The sequence below is a fragment of the Eubalaena glacialis genome, chromosome 8, assembly GCF_028564815.1.
Source record: "Eubalaena glacialis isolate mEubGla1 chromosome 8, mEubGla1.1.hap2.+ XY, whole genome shotgun sequence".
Taxonomy (NCBI): Eukaryota; Metazoa; Chordata; class Mammalia; order Artiodactyla; family Balaenidae; genus Eubalaena; species Eubalaena glacialis.
The window spans coordinates 87085390-87105871 of NC_083723.1; the positions used below are offsets into that span (position 1 = coordinate 87085390).

At 41.1% G+C, this 20482-nt stretch overlaps 1 protein-coding gene across 4 annotated transcripts in view; it reads right to left on the reverse strand.

The window, feature by feature from the left end:
• The window catches only part of AOAH (acyloxyacyl hydrolase), a 177653-nt gene that overhangs the window by 130157 nt on the left and 27014 nt on the right, over nt 1–20482 (reverse strand). For 3 of the 4 annotated variants that reach the window (XM_061197922.1, XM_061197920.1, XM_061197921.1), the window contains 2 exons: nt 17215–17281; nt 9337–9436 (listed from right to left, as the gene is read on the reverse strand). In XM_061197922.1, the coding sequence (XP_061053905.1) occupies nt 9337–9436; nt 17215–17281 (167 nt within the window). Of the gene's footprint in view, nt 1–9336; nt 9437–10559; nt 10630–17214; nt 17282–20482 lie in introns of those variants that run through there. The other variant, XM_061197923.1, reaches the window with a different exon arrangement.

Below are 20482 nucleotides of genomic sequence, written 5' to 3' on the forward strand. Positions count from 1 at the left end.
GCTACTGCTGCTAACACTTATTAGTACTTATTATAAGCAAAGCACTGTCCTAAAACTCAATCCCCTACCCCCTCAGACAACACACATACACACTTATATGTATGTATGCATATAAATACACAGAGATATATATTAAATTGTTAAATATTCATAACAACCGTATGAAGTCTGAGTATTATCACCATTTTATAGATGAAGAAACTGAGGCCCAGAGTGATTGAGCAACTTGCTTAAGGAGAGACAGAGTAAGAAATGCAGCCAGGCTTTGAGCCCAGGTGGTCTGGCTCTAAGACCTGTGCCCATAACCACCCTATTGAACTGCCCCTCAATTAGAGGCAGCAGAGAAATTTGATTGTAGCTGGAGAGGAATGGGGGTTCTGGGAGGTTTATTTCTATATTTAATTTTTGGAATGGGAGACACCTGAGCAGGTTAATAGGTATTCTCATTTTCTTCCTTGGGTGTAGATAATTTCAGTGCAACCTTGCCCAATTAGCATACTATTATGAGAAAATCCATAAAAAAGGAGTGAACTCTAAATAGATAATTTCTAAAACCTCCAGTTCCCTCAGCCCTTCTATGAGGCCTTATTCCTAGGGGACTGGAGACTAGAAACCAATAAACAGAGTTTGTTAATGAATCCATGAGAAAAGGGGCAGAAATCAAGGAACCAAGGATAATGCTAGGGGATAAGTGGAGACACGTGACTTTGGGTGTCTGGGAAGCTACCAGATGACAAAGAAAAGGTCAGTAGCAGGAGGAGAGACAATACTTTCAGCCTTGTTGATGGCAGCTTTCAGGCTTGAGCCAATACTTCTCACCATTCAATGCTCATCAGAAGCTTTGTAGAAGTGCATAGGCTCACCCCAGAAATACTGAACCAGATGCACTGAGGTGGGACTCCACACATATTTCTGAAAACTGCTTCACATTCTAAAATAAGCTAAACTTTTACACTCTGGTATATTCCATTGAGACCAGGTAAATCCTCACAAGAGAGGAAATAAAGCAAATACATGTTCAGAACTGCCCTTCCCATCTTATCTTTCATTTAACAAATCTTATGAAGCACCTACACTGTGCCAGGCATTGCACAGTCCTGGAAACATGATGGTGAGCAAGAAAGACATGGTCCCTGCCCTCAAGTGCTATGAAAGAAACAAAGTGTTATGTGAGAGCACAAAGGAGACCTTCTTCAGATGGGCGGTTCGGGGAAGGCCCCTGTGAGGAGGGGACATTTCTACAGAAAGCTGAAGGAGGAGAAGGTGCTGACTGTGCAGAGAACTGGAAGGGTTCTGGGCAAAGGGCCCAAGAACAAGGCGCTGAGGCAGGCAAGGCCTGGAGTGCCGCGTCAACACTTACTCCACCTTGAAGACAGTCACCTCCACTCCTTCCCAGGGAGGGCCCAGCCCTTCTCTGCTGAGCTTTCTGTTCCTCTTTGCACGCACTGTTGGAACACTTGTCTCTTCATCATAGTTTGTTTACAAGTTGGTCTCCCTGTCTAGAATCACTCTTTGCATCGCGATTGCCCACCTCATTTGCTGGAATACTGTCCTACATAATTCATTCTCTATAAATATTTGCTGCCGGAAAAAAGAAAACAGAATCATTCTGTAGAAGCTACAGGACTTTAGGCAAGTCTTTTAATCCTCTAGGTCTCAGTGGACTTATTTATAAATAAAATGGGGGAATTATATCTGTCCTGCAGATTTGTGATGGTTAAAAGAGATAGCTTACTCAGGGTGCCTCGCAGCGGGGCTGGCACACAGTAAGTGCTCGAGAAATGTTTGCTGAGGCGTGACTGACTATGTGAGTGACTGACTATATGATTTAACTGGTAATGAGAAAGTTGGGATACTTGTGCAAGGTTCTTGGAAATTAAGCTCTTCATAATATTTCATTAAAGCTAAAACCAGAGCTGTGTTTACTTTCTGACACTGAGGACTGGCTACTCTGAATGTGCTTCATAATTTATGCCAAACACAGGTGTGCTGATGTGAAGAGCTGCAGGTTGAGTTCAGGTTCTACTCACTAGGTATGAGCCCTGGGTCAAGACCTTAAGCCTCAGATGTAAAATATGTTTGATAACTATACCTATAAAATAGAGTTTGGCCCTGTGATACTATACTAAAGTTGGAGACATCAGTATGAACTCATGTCCACACACACACACACACAGATGGGTAGATTCATGGCTTACATACATACAAATATACTTTACTAAACTCTCCTCTAGGAGGGTCTAGAAGCAATGTCATCCTAGTAACAACAGGCACACCCAGCAACCAGATCTCAGTTTCTAAACACCACTCTCCAATAAAAGGAACCAGGTCTCCTTCGAAAATGGTGGATTGTAGGGTTGGGGCAGGAAAAATACAAGATGATGCTGGATCATCTGGTATTACCAGAAAGTAAGGAAATTCTAAAGAAAGAAAGGAAAAAAAGAAGGAATGAAGAAAGGAAGAAAGAAAGAAAGACAACAAGAAAAAAAAAAGGAATGGAATGGAGCTGTGTCAAAAGGACCCAGGGCAACCCGAAAGAGCTCCCAGTGGCCAAAGCTGAAAAAAATCTGAGCAAGAAAATAAGTAACATAGTACTGAATTGTAACTCAAAGTATGAAATACATATACACAAGTCTATATTGACATAAATGAATAACTGAATACATAAATAGGGAAGGAGAGATATATCTTTGCAGAAGAATTCCAAATAATATACTCCCTTCTCCAGGAGGTGAGCTTAGAGCCCCCATCCTATTGAGTGTGGTTTGGACTTAGTGACCCAGTTCTAAAGAACAGAGAAAAGGAAAAGGGAAAAATAGTGACTTTCCCGTGAGGAAGACTGGCAAACACCACCTTAACGAAGTGATCAAGGTTAATGTCCCCCTGGATGTCATGTGGGTATCAGGTACCCCTGATAAAATGTGATGAGAAGGGCACTTAACCTCTGTGGTGTTCCTTCCAAAAAAAAAAAAGACTCTGCATAATCAATATAAAAACATCAAACAAATCCCAATTTGAGGGACATTTAATGAACATACTTAACCAGTACTCCTGAGAACTGTCAAGGTCATGAAAAGCAAGGAAAGATTGAAAACCCATCATAGACTAGAGGAGACTAGGGAGACCCTAAATGCAACATGTGTCCTGGATTAGATCCTGGAACAGAGGAAGGACATTAGTGGAAAAACTGGTGAAATCCAAATCAAGTCTGAAGTTTGGTTACTAGTCACGTACAAGGGTAATGTTGGCTTCTTTAGTTTTGACCAAGTAATGTTAAAATGTTAACATTAAGGGAAACTGAACTTGGGTGAGGGTGTACTCTCTATGGAATCTTCACAACTTTTTTGTAAACCTGAAATTATTCCAAAATAAAAATCTTATTTAAAAAAAAACGGAGTTTGGGGGCGATTAAACGGTAAAGCACATTGCAAGCTCACAGAGCTAAGCACATCATTATGAACGGAAGGGCACTGTCCATTGTACAGAAGGAAATTTAGTGATTAATGAATCTTAGAAAATGTTAAATTTCCTGTCCATCTATAATTTTTTCCTAAACCCTATTGCCTCCCATTAAAAGAGACACCAGATATTTTATCTGACACTTAATGTTTAAAAAATATAAATTCCTGAGGTCAGATTGTTTATTCCTCAGTTGAACAAGAATTTGTCCTGTGTCACTTTCTCATAAAAAGTGTTAACTTTCTCCTTTCCAAACCCATTTATGTCAGCTTCCTGGTAGTTTGATTCCAGGGAAACACGAATTCCGTGTACATGCACACACGCCCACACACTCAGCACTGGAGAGCTTTTGGTTCCTGCAGAAATCGGATTTACTGTGGGAAAAGCTGTTGCAAAGTCTGGATTGCTTTCCTAAGGCAGCAGGTCTCTTTTGCAGTCGTTTAAATGGGTTGGAGGCCCCAGGGAAATAGAAGAATCTATCTCCACTAGCGCACACATTCTGAACATAATTCTCTTGTAATGTGGATCAAAGTGGTGTGAAGTAAGTCTTGACTATGCCTTAGAGATGTTGGTAAATACGGCCCGTCCCTCCAGCTCAGGGGTGGTGAGGAAGGAGGTCGGTTCAAAGCCACAGAGTCTGCTTGGGGATCTCAGAGTTAAGGGACCCAGGAGGTAGCAGCATAAAACTGCGGAGGCTGGGCTTCCCTGGTGGCGCAGTGGTTGAGAATCTGCCTGCCAATGCAGGGGACACGGGTTCGAGCCCTGGTCTGGGAAGATCCCACATGCCGCGGAGCAACTGGGCCCATGAGCCACAATTACTGAGCCTGCGCGTCTGGAGCCTGTGCTCCGCAACAAGAGAGGCCGCGATAGTGAGAGGCCCGCGCACCGCGATGAAGAGTGGTCCCCGCTTACCACAACTGGAGAAAGCCCTCGCACAGAAACGAAGACCCAACACAGTCATAAATAAATAAAAATTAAAAAAAAAAAAAAAAAAAAACTGCGGAGGCTCCAGGCTGCCCTGGGCCCAATCGGGGCTCCTACATGGTAACCCTCTGATCTAAAAATGAGAGGTTTAAAGCAACAGGGCACACATGAAGAAACCACATCCAGTTTTCAGCTGGAGAGCTGTGGTGTCAGGATCGTGCTCATGCACATGCACACACAGACACACACTGGTAGCAGGCAGGGCCTTGCTTTGTGTGCAGATGAGAGGAGGAACGCTATAAATAATCCCCCCAAAGTAGGTAACACAAAACCATCTGGGTGATCTTTACAACACAGTCTGCAATTTTCTTTTTCCTCTCCTCTTCTCTCTCCTCCCCTCCTCTCTCCTTTCTCCTTGTCTTGTCCTCCTCTCCCCTCCACTCCGCCTATTCCCACTCCATCCTCCTAGTGCCCACTGAACACTGTAGAGTGTTTCTTGCTTCAATTAATGATGGAAGGAGTTTGTCATTTTTGAGCGCATGGTAGAGAAGGATTTGAAGATGTGACTAAAGGACTGGCGAGAAGTGGGCTGGAATTTCAGCTTTGCTGTAGATAATGAACACGGGTTCGTTGCCGTCCCTACATGCTGTCCCACCTTTCGCTTTTGGCCTCACTAAAGTCAGGCACCTGTTGCTCTGCACTGCGGGGCTTCGCCCCTGCAAGCCCCTGGAGCAGAGAGACCCTTTTGTCCCTCTACTCCATAGCATGCATTTCGCAGGGACGATGGCTTGCATCATACTACATTTTACCGGAATCTGAAACACATGAAAAGCAGGACACTGAGGGTGCAGAGTCCTGCTTGTGAGGAACTAGCTCGCCCAGGAGCAGTGGTTTGACTCAGAATACCAATACCCCAGGGGTATCAGTGAGGCACAGAGCACAGTGGTAAGAACTTGGGCTTTAAGGACAAACAGACCCAGGGCTGAATCTTCTCCTTGCCCCTTACTAGCTGTGTAACCTAGGCAAACTCCTTATCTGTTAGTCTCAGTTTCCTCATCTGCAAAATAAGTACACCCCCAAGAGCACTGCTAAAAGAGATCACGTATGTAAAGTGCAGTGCCTGGTACGTTACTCACATACCACGTATGTGCCTGGCAAGATGGAGGCGACAAAGATGGGCAAGATGCAGAGCTGCTGCCTGATATATTTACATTCTAATAAGGAAATCTATGTAAACTTAATATCTCTGTGACTCCCTTTCCTCATCTATAATGTGTGGGCGACGACAATGCTTATTTCATAAGATTGAATGATTAACATACATGAAACGTTTAGAAAAGTACTGGCACATTGTAGTACTCGAAAAGGTATTTCATGCTGATGGTTGAGAGGAGAGTTAACATTTTGTGGAGAGGATTAAGAGTTATTTTACAGAGAAGGTGACAATGAGATGAGCTAGAAGGATGGCCTTGGTGGTGACGGGGCATTCTGGGTAGAAGGAATGATTAAGAACAAAGGTGCAGGGTTGGGAAGGTTGAGGTGGGTTCAAGGGGGAGCCAATCACTCCTTTTTGGCTACAGCATGAGCTACACAAGGATAATAGTAGAGGTCCAGGAAGGCTTTTTGAGAATCCTAAAATGCTAAGTGAAAATGTGTACTTAATTGTGCAGGCAATGGAGGTCATAGCCTAGGGGAAATAATATGATTAGAGGTACGCAACAGGAAAATTAGTGTGGCCATGAAGTAAGGACAATTAGAATTTCCATCAGCAATGCAAATGAGAAACTAGTGGCACTTCATTTATTCATTCAACAAATATTTCTTTGTCATGTATAAGGCACCATCCTAGACATTGGGTATACAGAGATGAACAAGATAGAATCTGACCTCCTGGAGGTTATAGCCTAGTGGGAGAGACTCACAGATGATCATGCAGGTATATCATTCAAGACAAGGCAAGTTCAAAGAAAGAACCTACAGGAGCTTTGACAAGAAGAGTATGTAAAAGGAGTCAGGGATGGCTTCCTCATCCTTCAGGCAAAGATTTTGGGGTGGACAAGATCTTATCTATCTTATAGAAAGACATTTCTGGCATCCGTATGGAAAATTTACTGGAAAGAGGTCAAGAGCAGATTTGTTTGAACTAGTTGGGAAGCTATAGCAGGAGTAACATCAAAAGATGATTGTGTGAAAACTTCGTGCAATGATACTGTTACTTGTAATAACACAGATGACTCTCACAGACAAAAGAAACCAGACCCAAAGAAGAATATACTGTATTCTTCCATTTACATGAAATTCAAGAGTAGAACTTTATATAAATGAACTAATCTGTGGTGGTAGATTTCAGAGTAGTGGCTATATTGGGGGGATTATTGATTGGAAGGGTCAGGAGGAAGGCTCTGACAGGCTGGAAATTATATCTGTATCTTTACTACTAATTCACACCTGCTTTGTAGGTGTAATTTGTGTACCATGGGAATGAAAAGTAGGTCTGATATGTACCATTTAAAAAAATGCACACTCAAAATGTAATGTTAAGGGGGAAGAGTAGGATAAAAATTTGTACATATAACATTATCATAACTCTCAAAGAAATTAATATAATTTATTTAAAAATTAAAAGGAAAATATCCAATATTTTAATATTGGTTATTTCTGGTGGTGGGATTTCAGTTGACTACTGTGAAGAGATACCCCGAGGGGATTTTCAAGAAACACTAACACAAAGGTTAAGAGACCAACCAACTTCTCTGAGCAAAGGACAGGGATGTGAATCCCAGTTCTGGTCTTCCTCAGGGGAGTGACTTTCAGCAAGTTCCGTAACCTTTTTAACCCTCAGTTTCCTCAGTCTTAGAAAAGGGGTCATCATGGTGCTTCCATGCTGGGGCTATTTGGGGGACTAGACAGGATGAAGAGTAAGCACAGTGAATGCTCAGTAAATATCAGTTATTGCTATTAAAGGAACTTGTGGAGGCAGAAGAGGATGAAGCTGTCCACATTTGCACCAACTGCCCCTCTTTTCTGTGTCCTCCGTAGAGATGGAGGCTGGAGATGGGATTTGAGGAGGAGGGTGGAGGGACCAGGGAGCACGCCCAGCTGGGGTGGAAGCTGAACATTTCTGAGATGAAATCCTCCAACTTCCTCCCAGCCAGAAAGGATGGTCGAAATGTTCCCAAGTTGGGAACTGAAAAGGGGGTGGTGATGGGAGGACAAGGAAATGCTATTTCGAGTATAAATTCTACAGAGTATAAAAATAAAGAATGTCATTTTAAATGGGATAGTTTAAAGTTGAACATTTTGTGACTATGTATAGCTGTGAGTGTGGAAATATATAAAATGATGTTATTTAAGGAAATCACAAAAACCCATATCACTTGCCTTTGTACATAGAGACACGTTACTTCTGTACATTATCAAACAGTGAATATTATTATATTCTCATGCTATTTGAATACATGGAAAAAAATTTTTTAATGAAAATTAACCCTTCTAGAAATCAGTGGAGACCACATCTTCTCAGGTAGAATTAAGGGAAATTTAACTGGCGCTTAGTCAATAATCGAGGTAGCATGAAATGCACATGTACCCCAGGTATTTGGATCTCTTTCTTCCTGCTCAAGGAGACAGCCTTATGATATTTAATATTACCAGTAACCCAAGTCGTGTTCATTGGTTAGGCCAAAAAGTGTTAAAATGACTTTATTTCAATAAGAATAAAAAGGAAATTACAAATAAAACAGAAGCCTGTTGTGTTATATACAGAAAGACTACAATTCTGGGAAAGGGGGCATAGAATTTTATTTTATTTTTTTATTTTACTTATTTTGTTTTATTTTATTTTATAGGCAGTTTCTGAAAATCATTATTTTGAGGCCTAACCAGGTCTAATATCATACTCTTATTCATAGCACGAGCAGGAAATTGTGTCCACATTAGTCTGTCTCCATCTGCATTCCAATTCAGAATTGTCAGGACTTCCCTGGTAGTCCAGTGGTTAAGAATCTGTCTTGCAATGCAGGGGATGCCGGTTCGATCCCTGGTCAGGGAACTAAGGTCCCACATGCCGCAGGGCAACTAAGCCCACACACCGCAACTACTAAGCCCACATGCCACAACTAGAGAGCCCTCGCACCACAACTAATAAGCCTGTGCGCCACAACTAGAGAGAAGTCCATGCACTGCAATGAAGAGCCCACACGCCGCAATGAAAGATCCCATGTGCCGCAACTAAGACCCGAAGCAGCCAAAAAATAAATACATAAATAAATATTAAAAAAATAAATAAATAAAAATAAAAAATTGTCCAACATGATATAATGCACACACGGTATTCTGAAGAGCTACCTCTGAATAATAATGATATTGGTAATAATTTATTAGCTACCATTTTTATTAATATTTATTTATGCAGCAGGTATTGTGCTAAGCATTTTATATATATTAGTTCACCTACTTCCCCCAACAAATCTATGAGGGAGGTATTTTAGGTATTTTGTTAGACCGATTTTATGGGTGAGAACAATAAAGCTTAGACTAGGGGAAACAACTGCCCAAGTTTTCCCAGGATGTGGGACTTCCAAGTGCTTATACCAGGAAAGTCTTGGGCAAACTGCATGAGCTGGTCACTCTATAAAAGTAACTTGCTTGATTTTTAAGGGGTGGAGAGGGATTTAACCTCTTCTCACCTTGGCTGGTCAGATTTCCTATGTACTGCCGGTCCAGCTCTAGATTACAGTCTAAAATAAACAACAAAGACATTCTTTGGTGGCATGGGGGAGGGATCTAAGTTGAAGTTTGGGAATATTATTCCAGGCAATGTAATGGAAAATGTCATTTTGCCGGTCCCTGTCCCCAAACCACTGAGCCAGTGAAGCTGAACCTCCCTGTACCAGATTTCCAAAGGGCTTGCATATCACCGTAATCTGACATTCAGAATGAAAAAGCACTCACCTTGGGAAGGGGATAGAGGTGACACAAGGGTTGGCCAGGGTCCTGTTTACAAAACTCCAGGGTGTGACACACCACATCAGCATTCACATCCGCTCTGAGCCTGGAGGGAAATAGGGCAAAACAAAGGATATTTAAAAGCTCTCAGGCATTAGGAAACAAAAGCTATTTCAAAAGAAGGTCAGTTCCCAGAATGGATTCTAGTATGGCCTTTGAGTCCAGCTCCATGCAGCTGCTGGATCATAACGATTTCCTGCCATTTGCTCTCTCCTACTTTTAGAATAAAGTCCTGGGGGTGGGGAGAGGGGGCTAACAGCACTGAGCTGTGAGCCGGCCTCTCACACGGGCACTGTGATGCTTTTCAGGAGAAGCCGCAAACAAAATTGAGAAAGGAAAAATGGACAGGGGTGTAATTTCATGGGAACAACATTATTTTTTAAATTTATTTATTTAATTAATTTATTTTTGGCTGTGTTGGCTCTTTGTTGCTGCATGCAGACTTTCTCTAGTTAAGACGATTGGGGGCTACTCTTCGTTGTGGTGCATGGGCTTCTCATTGCTGTGGCTTCTCTTGTTGTGGAGCATGAGCTCTAGGTGCATGGGCTTCAGTAGTTGTGGCACGTGGACTCAGTAGTTGTGGCTCACGGGCTCAGTTGCCCAGAGGCATGTGGGATCTTCCCAGACCAGGGCTCAAACCCATGTCCCCCGCATTGGCAGGCAGACTCTCAACCACTGCACCACCAGGGAAGCCCCAGAACAACATTTTAATGTTTGCTGAGCCTTATAGCAAAAAATCTTTGATATAGCCTTAAACACCTAAAATTATTTTCTTAGATATAATCCAAATCACCTCTTTTCCTTTTAAAGTAAATATGTTTATCTTTGACTTTTTCCCCTGAGTATGGTGTAAGGATAGTGCTCTTCAAACATTTTGGTTTATGTCTAGGTTTGAAGGGGTTAAAACAAACCTTGCATATTCATTTTCTACATGTCACCCCCAACACTCTTAAACCAAGAAGAATGAGTATAATGTGCTGCTTCAAATGAAGGAACAAGTCATGTGTGGACTTATAGTAACTTTTCCAAGTAAACTACTGATTCAAACTCAAATCAAAACAATAAAAACAAAGACTCCAGAAACATACATTGGTAATATCTAGAGACTAATCTTGGAAGGACAGTTATAGATTCTAGAAGCTATTTTGAGGGGTTTCTTCTCAACTCACATGATCACTTAACTGTCCCCCTTCACCTGTAGGGGTGGGTTCCTGGCAACTGTGCATATACTTCGTATCTCCCGCCAGTTGATTGGTCCTCATTAGACTGCAATTCAAGTAGGACCAATCAGATTCTCTCTCAGGGAAATTTGGAATTGGTATTAAAAAGTCTGACTTCATTCTGGGCTGTTCCAAGAATAGCAGGAGCTATAGTGACTGGGGACTGTAATGTCATTTCCTGCCATGAGGACAGAGCATTTGGAAAGCTAGTCTGTAGGATGGGGTTCAGGGGGCAGAACCCAACGTGTGCAGTGAGGAAGACTCTGTTCCTGGTGGCTTCCCAGTCCTGTTTCCAGCTCTGTCTGAAGCCTGGATATTTTCCTGCCTTTAAGTTCCATGACATGCTTTAGGTGCCCTTGTAATAAATCTACTCTAACACCCTCCCCCTCCAACTATTACAGTGACTATCTCTACAGCTACTACAATCACTACCACCATTCTTCTCTCCCTGACCCTCCTCCTCCTCCTCTTCCTTCTACTTCACAAGCAAAGCTAAGTTGTTTCTGTTTTTTTGTTTTTTTTGACTGAATGCAGTCACAGCCCACCCACGGGCCAGCCCTTGAGAAGCACTGGTGAGCTTGGCAATGCTTGGCCCTGTGACCAGGGTCTGGATGTAAGTCATTGGATCTGCTCCCTGGCTTCATTCCTGTTTCTGCTTTATTTCTCCAGTAACCATTCTACCAACCCTCCATCAGGTTGCTCACTCCTTCAAGGGAGTTTTCTACCTGGACATGCAGAATAAAAAATGAGATTTAGAGAGGTAAAACAAAAGCAAGGTGCAAACAAAACAAAATAAAACAGAAACGCATCCTGGTTTCACTTAGTGTGCATAAGTAGCACTTTTAATAGTTGCTGAACATTGAAACATCTTTAAAAGCTCTAATAATCTTAACTTTGGACTGCCAAGCAAAAAGTGCGAGGAGGGGCCTTGAGTCTTAATTTATATCATGAACATTCTTGCAGAAAGAACTGCCCCAATATTAATGAAAAGCCTATCGGAGAAAGAGAGCCCATCTCAGAGATCTTTAAATATTTTGATGTGATCCAGGAATCCCATTCCTGGGCATCTATCAGGAAAAGATGAAAACTCTAATTTGAAAAGACACATGCACCCCAATGTTAATAGCAGCACTATTTAGAATAGCCAAGACAGGGAAGCAACCTGTCTATCAACAGGTGAATGGATAAAGAAGATGTGATATATGTGTGTGTGTGTGTGTGTGTGTGTATAGACACACACACACACACAATGGAATAAAAAAGAATTAAACAATGCCATAAAAAAGGATGAAATAATGCCATTTGTTGCAACATGGATGGACCTAGAGATTATCATACTAAGTGAAGTAAGTCAGAGAGAGAAAGACAAATGTTATATGATACCACTTATATGTGGAATCTAAAAAATAGTACAAGTGGACTTATATACAAAACAGAAATAGACTCACAGACATAGAAAAGAAACTTATGGTTACCAAAGGGGAAGGGGGAGGGATAAATTAGGAATATGGGATTAACAGATACACACTACCATACATAAAACAGATAAACAACAAGATTTTACTGTGTAGCATAGGGAACTATATTCAATATCTCATAATAAACTATAATGGAAAATAATAAAAAAGAATATATGTATAACCCAATCACTTTGCTGTACCCCTGAAACTAAGACAATATTGTAAATGAACTATACTTCAATTAAAAAAAGAGAAAATATTTTGATGGTCACTAGTATGTGAAAACATAGGCTGGGATCATGGCTTTCAAATTTCATTCCAGCTGAATGAGACTAACAATGTGACTGGCTAGACGGCTTTTCAGCTTTTTGCGAGCATCTGAGTTAAGACAGGAAAGCGAGCTCATCATGAGAGTCATCTGCTTGGCCCCAGGGTTCCTTCATAGGAGGTGGAGGGGAAGGTAACTTAAAGGTAACTAAGCTGTGGGACAAGCAGTTTGTGACACACAAGATCCATTACCAAAGTAATGTCTACCAAGGGTCAGTAAATCAGGAGAGGGCGGCTGTTTTCACACATCTGTTCTCAACTTAATGGTTCATTTATTTAATTGATGACTGCTGTCTTTGGGGGGAATCTGGTACTTTGTGGACTCAGGAGGGTAATAAATAAGGCTCTGCTTAATCTTTTTTTTTTTTCAACCTAAGGCCAATATCCCATCTGTGGCAATTCAGACCCACCAGAGCCAATTCATCATATAGTGTCCAAGATCTATTCTCTTTCCCCTGCAAACAGAGCAAAATTTCAAGTAAGTGAACTTGAATATGGGAGTGGGGATGGGGGCCCCTCATTCAGAGAGTGAGACTTGTGTTCTCTGAACTGAAAAATTGAAGAGGGGAACTGGGTATGTGGTTTCCTTCCCCAGTCCTCTAAGATCAGAGCTTTATCATCAAAAGACTGGAATTGAGAAGCACTCCTTTGGACAAGAATAGAAAGCGCTGAGCCTCATACATCCAGACAAGTGTAAGACCATGACAATGTGCAAGATGCAAAGAAGTGGCAAAGTAGCATGTGTGCTTTTAACCTACCTTGGGACAGAAGGCCTAGGCTATACATAATTTGTGAAATCCTTAGGAAATCTCCAAACCCTTAATAACTATTCCCATCCAACATTGCCTTCTTTTTCCCGGAGCTGCAAATAAGATCAAAATGGTCACATTTCAATTTACATCCTTTACTACCTTTACAGGTAACAGAGTTGTACAGGAGTGAGTCATGTGGGGAGGAAGCTTCAACACATTCAGCAGAGCTAATTAACAAGTTTAATTAAGATCATGGTAGAAGGAAGTCAATGCTGATGATTGTCATCATCATAAATCAAAAGAAGGGAGCACGGTCAGGGTTAAGTTTGAACAGACAGGTAGAGTGATAGCCTATGGCAGGGAGCAAGGACAGGGCCTTTCACACAAGAAAGCTCTCAGATTTAGACCTTTGACATCACTTTCAAAGGAGAATTTATACATTAATATATAGCCACAGAGATACACTCACAGCATTGAAAGAAGATCTTCCTCATATGACTTAACACTTTTATCTCACTTCTGGACCACACTCTTTAGAGTGTACTAGGAATTTAATCATTTCTATAAATCTTGTCATTACCTTGTCAATGGCTCAGTTGTATTATTGTACTTTATATTTTTGCTATTTAAAAATACGTTAATTACATTTAAGTTGTACCAAAATTGTTTTAAACCCTGTTTTGCATTTTTCTTCTAAACATGTTAGTAGTTTAGGCCTCTCCTGATTTCTGAAAACCCCTAAGTTTGGAATATAAGATTTTATGATTGAGAGCATAAATAGATACCATGAAGCAAGGTGAGATGAACAGAAGACCAGCATCAGCTTTGCTATGGCAACCTCTGGCACAACAGAAGTCAAGACAAGGAAGACCGAGCACGTGGTCACTGGCTAGGCGTGGTTGCTCCCGGAAGTAGCCCCGCCCTGCCTGACCCAGGTTCTTGGGCTAATGAATGCCCAAGTACTCAGGTGTCCCACTTCCAAACAACATCCTGTGGTTCGCCTGTGGGGAGGAAATGTAACTGCTGAATAATTAGTCCATGAATCATTGAGAATTGACCTGTGAAATAATGAGGAGGGATGCCCTCTGGGTTAGGAAACACATTTAGTATTGGAAGCCTGAAATTCAGGTAAAACTAAATCATAAGGTTGTCATGTTCAGGGTCTACATCAGCCCAGAACTGCACGTGATTGATTAAAATAAGCTGTAAGAAGAGGCCACCATAGGAAGAGAAATTGCTATCAGCAAACAACTAATATGGGTCCTGGAAAATTACACACAAACAAAACTAATAGTGGACACAACCACAAAGGGGGATCATTTATTGTATCTATCTTTCTTCAAAGTGGCCTCCCCCATACTAATGAGAATTAGTCATCTTATGACTCTCAAAGGAAAAACTTTCTTCCCCTCCCCACCACCTATTTAGCCTCTTTCAGTGGCTTGCCAGGCCCATTTTTTCTCAACACCCTGTGTCCACTTATAGTTATTTGAGGTGGGGACTGTCTCTTGTACAGTCCACACCTGTAGTTATCTAGTACAGTGTCTGTCTGTCCTCTCTTTGATCCCATGCTTAACTGGCTCTTGCACTCAGCGCCCTCTAGCCAGCTACAGAAGAGCACTGGGTTTCCCAGTGAACCCAGGCCACTTCCCTATTACTCCCAGCACACTTGGTAGCTAATCTCTGACATCCCTTTTGCATATCTGTGTGTACTGCCCTCTTTGGCTTCTGTGACTGTTTTCCACTTACTTCTCTGGTTCCCTGATCTAGGCCCAGGAAAACCTCTCTGGCCAAGCTGTTGTTTCCCCCAGAGCACCTGGCTCAGACTAGGTGTGTAAACAGATTCATTGAATAGGCTAAATTGTTTTCTTTTCTTTAGTTCATCTGTAGTGATAATTTTATTTTTATAAAGAATTAATCAATTTAACAAATGTTTACTAAAGGCTTTCTATGCTCAAGTATTGCACCAAGCCCTGGAGATACAAAGCTCCCTGCTTCCCCTTCCTCCCACCCTTCCTTCCTTCCTTCCTTCCACATATTCAGTATTTTGCTTAAGATGAATAAATGTAGTCTTTGTTCTCAGAAGTCTTTCAATCTAGTTAGCAACTCAAAAAAGTAAATGGAGAATTAAAGTACAAACAGACATGATAAGTGCTATGCTAGAGGTTTGCACAGGATAGGAAGAATGTGTGTGTGTCTGTGTGTGTGTGTTGGGGGTATCTATCTTAGCCTAGGGAGGGTCAGGAAAGCTTCCAGAGGAAGTGACCCTGGAGCTGAGGTCCAAAGAAGTAAGATTTGTTTAGGGTACAGGTTTTGGATGTGCCAAGCTGAGCGAACAGCTCATGCAAAGGTCCTGAGGCAAAAACCTACTGATGTGTGGGGAGAATTACAAGTGGTTTGGAGCATGGTGTGCTGTGGAGCAGCCAAGGATGAGTCTGAAAATGTCCTCAGGGGTCAGCTCATAAAGACCTTTGTGTAGGGGAATCCTGCGAAGGGTGTGAAAATTTTATGTTGGAGATTGCCATAATTCGTTTTGCATTAAAAAGCTATCTAGCCAGCTAGAATGTGGATTATGGACTTGCAAGGCAATGGGCAATCCTGCAGGGCTGGGGTCCTATTAGGAGGCAGTGGCAGTAATAGGGATATGAGCTAAGAAGAAGGGGTCCTTACCTTCCAAAAACTCCCAGTCCAGGGCCCGTGAAAAATCACTGACCACAGTAGAGGGAGAGCAATATAAATAGAGGCAGGTGTACAGCACGATGGAACACTGATTATCCCTCTGGTCTGTATCATTTTAAGTTCTTTTTGTCTTTAGAATTCTGTAACTGCAGGCTACCCTTCTGCGGGGTTAGCTTCTCTAAGCCACTCTGCTCTGAGGCTAATATTAGGCATATAAAATAGGCACCATGTAAGAATGTTCATAGTAGCACTGTTCACAAGCGCCACATGTGAACAGTGCAAAACCAGAAAACAACCCAAACACCCGTCAATGGGAGAGTGAAGAAATAGACTCTTGTAGAGACACAGTGGAATGTTGTGTGCCGTCAGAGTGCATGAACTACAGCAGTGACACAAATCTATGGATGAATCTTAGACATACAAATGTAAGTGGTAAGTCCCCAAAGATTATGAACAATGTGATACTCTCTTCATAAAGTAAAGAAATAACCAGAATTTTAAAATATGCTTTAAAGGAATATATAAAATAAATATATTAATAATTATTTATTGTATTAGCATATATTATTTTTATGATTATAATTTATCATATTAATAAAAATATACACATATATAAAGACTATAGAAAAAGGAAACAAGAGAAAGATAAACATGGGATTTATTACTCGGGTAGAGAAAAACTTGAGAATGAAGAGAAGGACCGTGTGGTTAGGGTAAGTTATTGTCAAGGACCTAGAATTTGCCTTGGGTGGTAATTTGGAAGCTAATTACAGTATTCAAAGTAACTAGGTAAATAACTAAATAAGAAATACAAGAAAGCCATGTATGAATCCTTGATGAGAAAGTGCCATGAACAGGAATATGATTTATCTGATCCAGTGCTCTGAGCTCAAAAAAGAGAAAAGAAAGAAAGGAAGCAGACAGATAATGATAATGGCGCACATACAGGATCTTGAAGGGTGGGGCTGGAGAGAAGACCAGGAAACCAGCAGGTGAGAGGAGAGAAGGAAAGAACCTGAGAAGCACATGGCCCGAGAACCCAGGAGGGAGTGTAGGGCAAGCTCAGGAGAAAGGGTCAAATTCCCATGTCCAGTCACTAGGATCTTGTCATTTGTTGGCATTATTGGTGAAATTCCTTCTGAAAGCCTCTTGGAGAGAAACTGAGCCAGGTTGCCACACTGTAATTCAAAGGGAGCCTTTGCCTAGGATCACAAAGGATCTGAGTCAGGTTTGAATTTTCCACTATTAACAAGAACTGGATAGAGATTACGCCCTTTTACAAAAAGTAGATCCAACTGGAAATGGAGCCAGCTACCTCCCAGTTTTCCTGCTTCCCCCCCATCACGTCCCAGCAACCAAATCAGATTAATGTGCTGGCATACTCACAGTTTTATGATGTCTGGTCCAAATATGCCTACCACTAAATAGCAGGTGGTCTTCAAGAACAGTTTTTCTAAGAAAAATCAGGGGAAATAAATTATTTTTCATTATGATGAATTTAACACACGAGTTAATAATGATCTTTACTAGGAACTGAAGCTAAGTGCTTAATTTATTATTAATTCAAGTGATTAATTGTAAAGGTTTGGGAGAAATGTTACAGTTAATATATCCATGAAAATATCATTTCCATCTCAGGTTTATGTAAATGACACTTTGTTTACTGTAGATGTTAAAGATCACTAATTTTTGATAAAAATACAGTTAAATTCTGGAGTCTCATTTTCTTTTGTACAACAGGGAATGTCTGAATGTTGGTAAGGATCTCATTTGTTGATGATGACAGAAACAGGACTTGCTTTAAAGTAAATAACCTGAAATATTGCTTTGTTGAAAATATTCTTCTCTGATGTTAATTTGGGGAAAAAAGACTTTACTTTGGCTATTTAATTTTTGCTGTTGGTATTCCAGACATAAAAGGCTACTAACTGTCACAGGTGTCTCTGCATTGCCATCTACACCAGAGAACACACACACACACACACACACACACACACACACACATATGCAAACCCATGGCCTAGACAACCTCCTTCTCCTGCTTCCCATGTTATGAAAGTACAGGAAGGCTTTATGGATTGGTCTGTTTGGACAAGGAAACCTGTTAAATCTCTGGTCCTGTTTCTCCAGTTTGTCAGCTGACTGTGGAACCCTGGTAATTCTATGGAGGACTTTTGCATGGTTAGGATGGATGGACTGTCCTGGGGACAGATGGGAAACCCTCCCTGAGAAAAATTTTTCTTGTCATACTTACCTCAAACTGGGCTACCAGTTGCTTGGAGAATAGGGTAGTGAAACAACAGGATAAATATGGGAAAACTCTCTGGTATTTCAATTTTACTCAATGGTAAATAATGTAAATATTACTTTTATATTAAAATAGATAGTTTCATGGGACTTTTTTTGCAATAAAGCATGAGACTTCAAACACATTATGCTTTTGAAGTAGGAACTTAAAACTAATCTCACATTACTATTGACCTTACAGAAATAAAAAGAACGATAAGGAAATACTATGACATCTGCATGGCAGCAAATGAAAGGCAAACTACCAAAACTGACTCAAGAATAAATATACAATCTTAATAGACATACAACAAGAGATTAAATTAGTAATCAAAAATGTCCCATAAAGAAAAGCCCAGGACCAGATAGCTTCACTGGTGAATTGTACCAAACATTTTCAAAAATCATCTGAATAGATATTCTCCAAAGAAGTTATACAAATAGCCAATAAGCACATGAAAAGATGGTCAACATCATCAGCTATTAAAGGAAATGTAAATAAAAACCACAGTGAGATACCACTTGACACCCACGATGATATGTGAGAATAAAAATGACAGATAAGGGTTTCCCTGGGGGCGCAGTGGTTGAGAATCCACCTGCTAATGCAGGGGACACGGGTTCGAGCCCTGGTCTGGGAAGATCCCACATGCCGTGGAGCAACTAAGCCCGTGAGCCACAACTACTGAGCCCGAGTGCCACAACTACTGAAGCCCGCGTGCCTAGAGCCCGTGCTCTGCAACAAGAGAAGCCACTGCAATGAGAAGCCCGTGCACCACAACGAAGAGTAGCCCCCGCTCGCCACAACTAGAGAAAGCTCGTGTGCAGCAATGAAGACCCAATGAGGCCAAAAATAAATAAATAAAATAAATAAATTCATTAAAAAAAGAGGTGGTTACTCTTATTAAAAAAAAAATGACGGATAATAACAAGTATTGATGAGGATGTGGAGAAATCAGAATCCTCATATTCTGCTGGTGGGTGTATAAAATGGTACAGCAACTTTGGTAAACAGTCTGACAGTTCCTCAAATGGTTAAATATTGAGTTACTACGTGAGCCAATAAGCCCACTCCTAGGCCCAAAAGAATTCAGATATTTATATACCCACACAAAAACTTATACATGAACGTTCATAGAGGAATTATATAAAATAGCGAAGAAGTGGAAATACCTCAACCCAAATGGCTATTAACTGCTGAGTGGATGAACAGAATGGGCTTTCTACACACAACAAAATATTATTCAGCTATAAAGAGTAATGACTTCCTGATACATGCTGCAACATGGATGAACTTAAATACATTATGCTGAGTGAAAGAAACATATTTCTACGATTCCATCTACATGAAATGCCTAGAATAGGCAAATTCACAGAGGCATAAAGTCGATTAGCGGTTGCTTAGCGCTGGGGAGAATGGATGTTTGGGAGGTGACGGCTAAGGGGCATGGAGGTCCTTTTTGGTATAATGAAAATGTTCTAAAATTCATGGTGTCGATGGTTGCACAACTCTGTGAATATACTAAAAACCACTGAATTATACACTTTAAATGAGTGAATTGTATGGCATGTGAATTAAATATCAATGCAACTGTTATCAAATAAAAACTGCACCCCTTGGGTGCTCCTCTTTAGGGGTGTCAAAAAAGCTCTGAGGTCCCAAGTCTCAGACACCAGGGTTTCAGCACCAGCTAACTGGCTTCTGACCTTGGTCAGGTTGCCTCCCCTTCTGGGTTTCACTTTCCTCATCTGAAAAATGTAGGAGTAGGATTCAGTTCAGTTCCCTTCACTGTCTTGGAAGCTTGGAGGATTATGTAAGCGACATTCAAAATTACGTGAACTTGCAAAGCACTTTGGAAATGAGTTTCCAGTATCATTAATGTAAAACTAGTTTAGCAGAGAGCAGAGCAATTTAAAAATCGACACCAGGCTGTTCTTTGATATACTTGCAGTGCTGCCTGAAAGGCAGAGAACATTTTTCTTTTTTCTGGTAAAATAAGAGGTGTTTGCATGTGTGTGTATTTTTTATAGAACATTATTTTGCTCAAGTTGAAGTAAGTGGCAGCAATGTTCTCCTCACCCTCTGTGCAGGGCCATCTGAACAATCAGTTTTCTCAAACAGATTCTGTGACGGTTAAGAATGAGAGGCTCCTGCAGAGATGGGCTAATGTGGGACAAGAGATGGGCGTCTGAGAGCCAAACTCTAGATCAACACAGAAGGGTGCAGAGCAGAGAGAGGCAAAGTCTCTAGAAAAAGCCAGACAGGGCCCAGTCAGCCATGATCAGATGGTAACCTGTTACTGCTACAACTGAAGAAAAAACCGGCACTAACATAGTGCTAGTAACCTATCTGATGTAAAATGTATAC